The 1,878-nt window shown below is 37.6% G+C and overlaps 1 protein-coding gene across 1 annotated transcript; it reads left to right on the top strand.

Moving 5' to 3' along the window:
• The first annotated feature begins 340 nt into the window (after nt 1-340).
• LOC106477542 (sulfotransferase 1C2-like) lies at nt 341-1,539 on the top strand. The gene has a single exon (XM_013938092.2). It carries the CDS (start codon nt 402-404, stop codon nt 1,362-1,364), a length of 963 nt encoding a protein of 320 aa, XP_013793546.1. The 5' UTR covers nt 341-401; the 3' UTR covers nt 1,365-1,539.
• Nucleotides 1,540-1,878: the final 339 nt, after the last annotated feature.

The following is a 1,878-nucleotide window of genomic DNA, read 5'->3' as shown; positions in this document are numbered from 1 at the left end:
CTTAGACCTACATAACTCAATTTGAATTTAGAAATGTGGGATTAACTAATAAAATTTATTGTGTATTATAAAAGATCATACGTTATTTGAACATAAGAAAGGATGAATATAAACACTGAGTTATCTGAGTTATTTAAATATTTAGCTTTGACGGACTTATCAATATATTTGTTTTAGCGCAAAGCTAAAAATGGGCTTCATCGCGGTATGGGTTCATAAGTTTCGATGTTGTAAGCCTCTAAGCTTCCCGCTAAGCCACCGGGGAAAAAGGTTTAATTTAAGTACACATTAACCGCTTACTTGGTGTCAAATCTTCCAGTGATAAAAGTCATGAATATATTTAATATAATGATCATTTATTTATCTCTTTTTCTTTCAGAAAGAAGGGGGAAAAACAGGCCATGGACCCAGTTACAAAAACTCCTGCTATTCAAGAAGTGGACGGCTTTTTTATTCCAAAAATGTTTTCCCCGGATGCTTTTAGAGATACCTTGAAGTACCGGCCGCGAGACGATGATGTTTTTATAGTGACGTATCCAAAATGTGGGACAACATGGGTTCAGCACATTGTAATGAGCATTTTTAAGAAGGGAGAACCGATTGCTAATTTCCTGGAGTTTCAAAGATCGACCCCTTTCTTAGAGATGACTGGGCCTAAAGCTGCCGAATTTATGCTAAGGCCGGGAGCCATCAAAACTCATCTTCCTTTCCATCTCCAGCCTTATTCTCCCAAAGCAAAGTTTATTTATGTCGCCAGAAACCCTAAAGATTGTTGTGTATCGTTCTTCCACCACATGAAGATGTTTCCGGGCTATGAATTTCAGGACGGATGTTTTGATGACTTCTTTGAATTGTTTATTAACGGATTCGTAGATTTTGGAGATTACTTCGACCACCTTCTCTCCTGGTACGAGCATCGGAATGATCCAAATGTTTTGTTTATCACGTACGAAGAGATAAAGGCTGACACAGAAGCTTCGGTGATGAAAATGGCCGGCTTTCTCGGCAAAGAATATGTAACGATGTTGGAGAACGACCCGTCCATCATGAAAAACATTTTATACTACACAAGTATTGAATACATGAAGAAAAACACCAACAAGCACCTTGCAGACTTTTTGATGGCTCCACCAGATTTATTGTTAGCAGATCCCAATCTTCCAGACGGACTTCGATACTTCATAACCCACGTGAAAAATTTGAATGTTCCGCCACCGAAAGAGAGCACCTTCATACGTAAAGGTATTGTAGGAGACTGGAAGAATTATCTCTCTCCTGAACAGTCGGAAAGACTGGCTAAAAAATTCAAAGAGAAAACAAAGGGAACAGACATCCCAAAACTGTGGCCAGATATGTTTCACTAGCCACAACAACGATTTAAAAATAATTGTTAATTCTGAGGGCTTGTATTTTAAATCTGTTTATTTCTCCCATGTCTACCACGTTATCTATTTAGTTAATTTTTTGAGTTTTGTACTCGATATTGTAATCGTATTTTAATCTTGTGAAGTGCACGTGAATAAATATTTTTACTATTTCTGATCGCTTCTAATTTCACGAGGGATTAACGAAAACACGAGACATTAACTGAACATGCGCAACAGGAGAAAAATGTATATATCACTTGGTTAAAAATAATAATTTCAAGTCTGTCATTCTGTGGATATTAATGTGTTTGAAAATGGGTTTTAGGAACTAGGTACACAGGAGGAGCAGCAGTGGGGTGATAGGTATAAAAAGGAAATGGGTTTTAGGAACTAGGTACACAGTTAGGAGGAGCAGTGGGGTGATAGGTATAAAAGGAAATGGGTTTTAGGAACTAGGTACACAGTTAGGAGCAGCAGTGGGGTGATAGGTATAAAAAGGAATGGTTTTAGG

This window comes from Limulus polyphemus, unplaced genomic scaffold, assembly GCF_000517525.1.
Source record: "Limulus polyphemus unplaced genomic scaffold, Limulus_polyphemus-2.1.2 Scaffold18317, whole genome shotgun sequence".
NCBI lineage: Eukaryota > Metazoa > Arthropoda > Merostomata > Xiphosura > Limulidae > Limulus > Limulus polyphemus.
The sequence above is the reverse complement of the archived record's forward strand: the minus strand, read 5'-3'. Positions and strand labels throughout refer to the sequence as shown.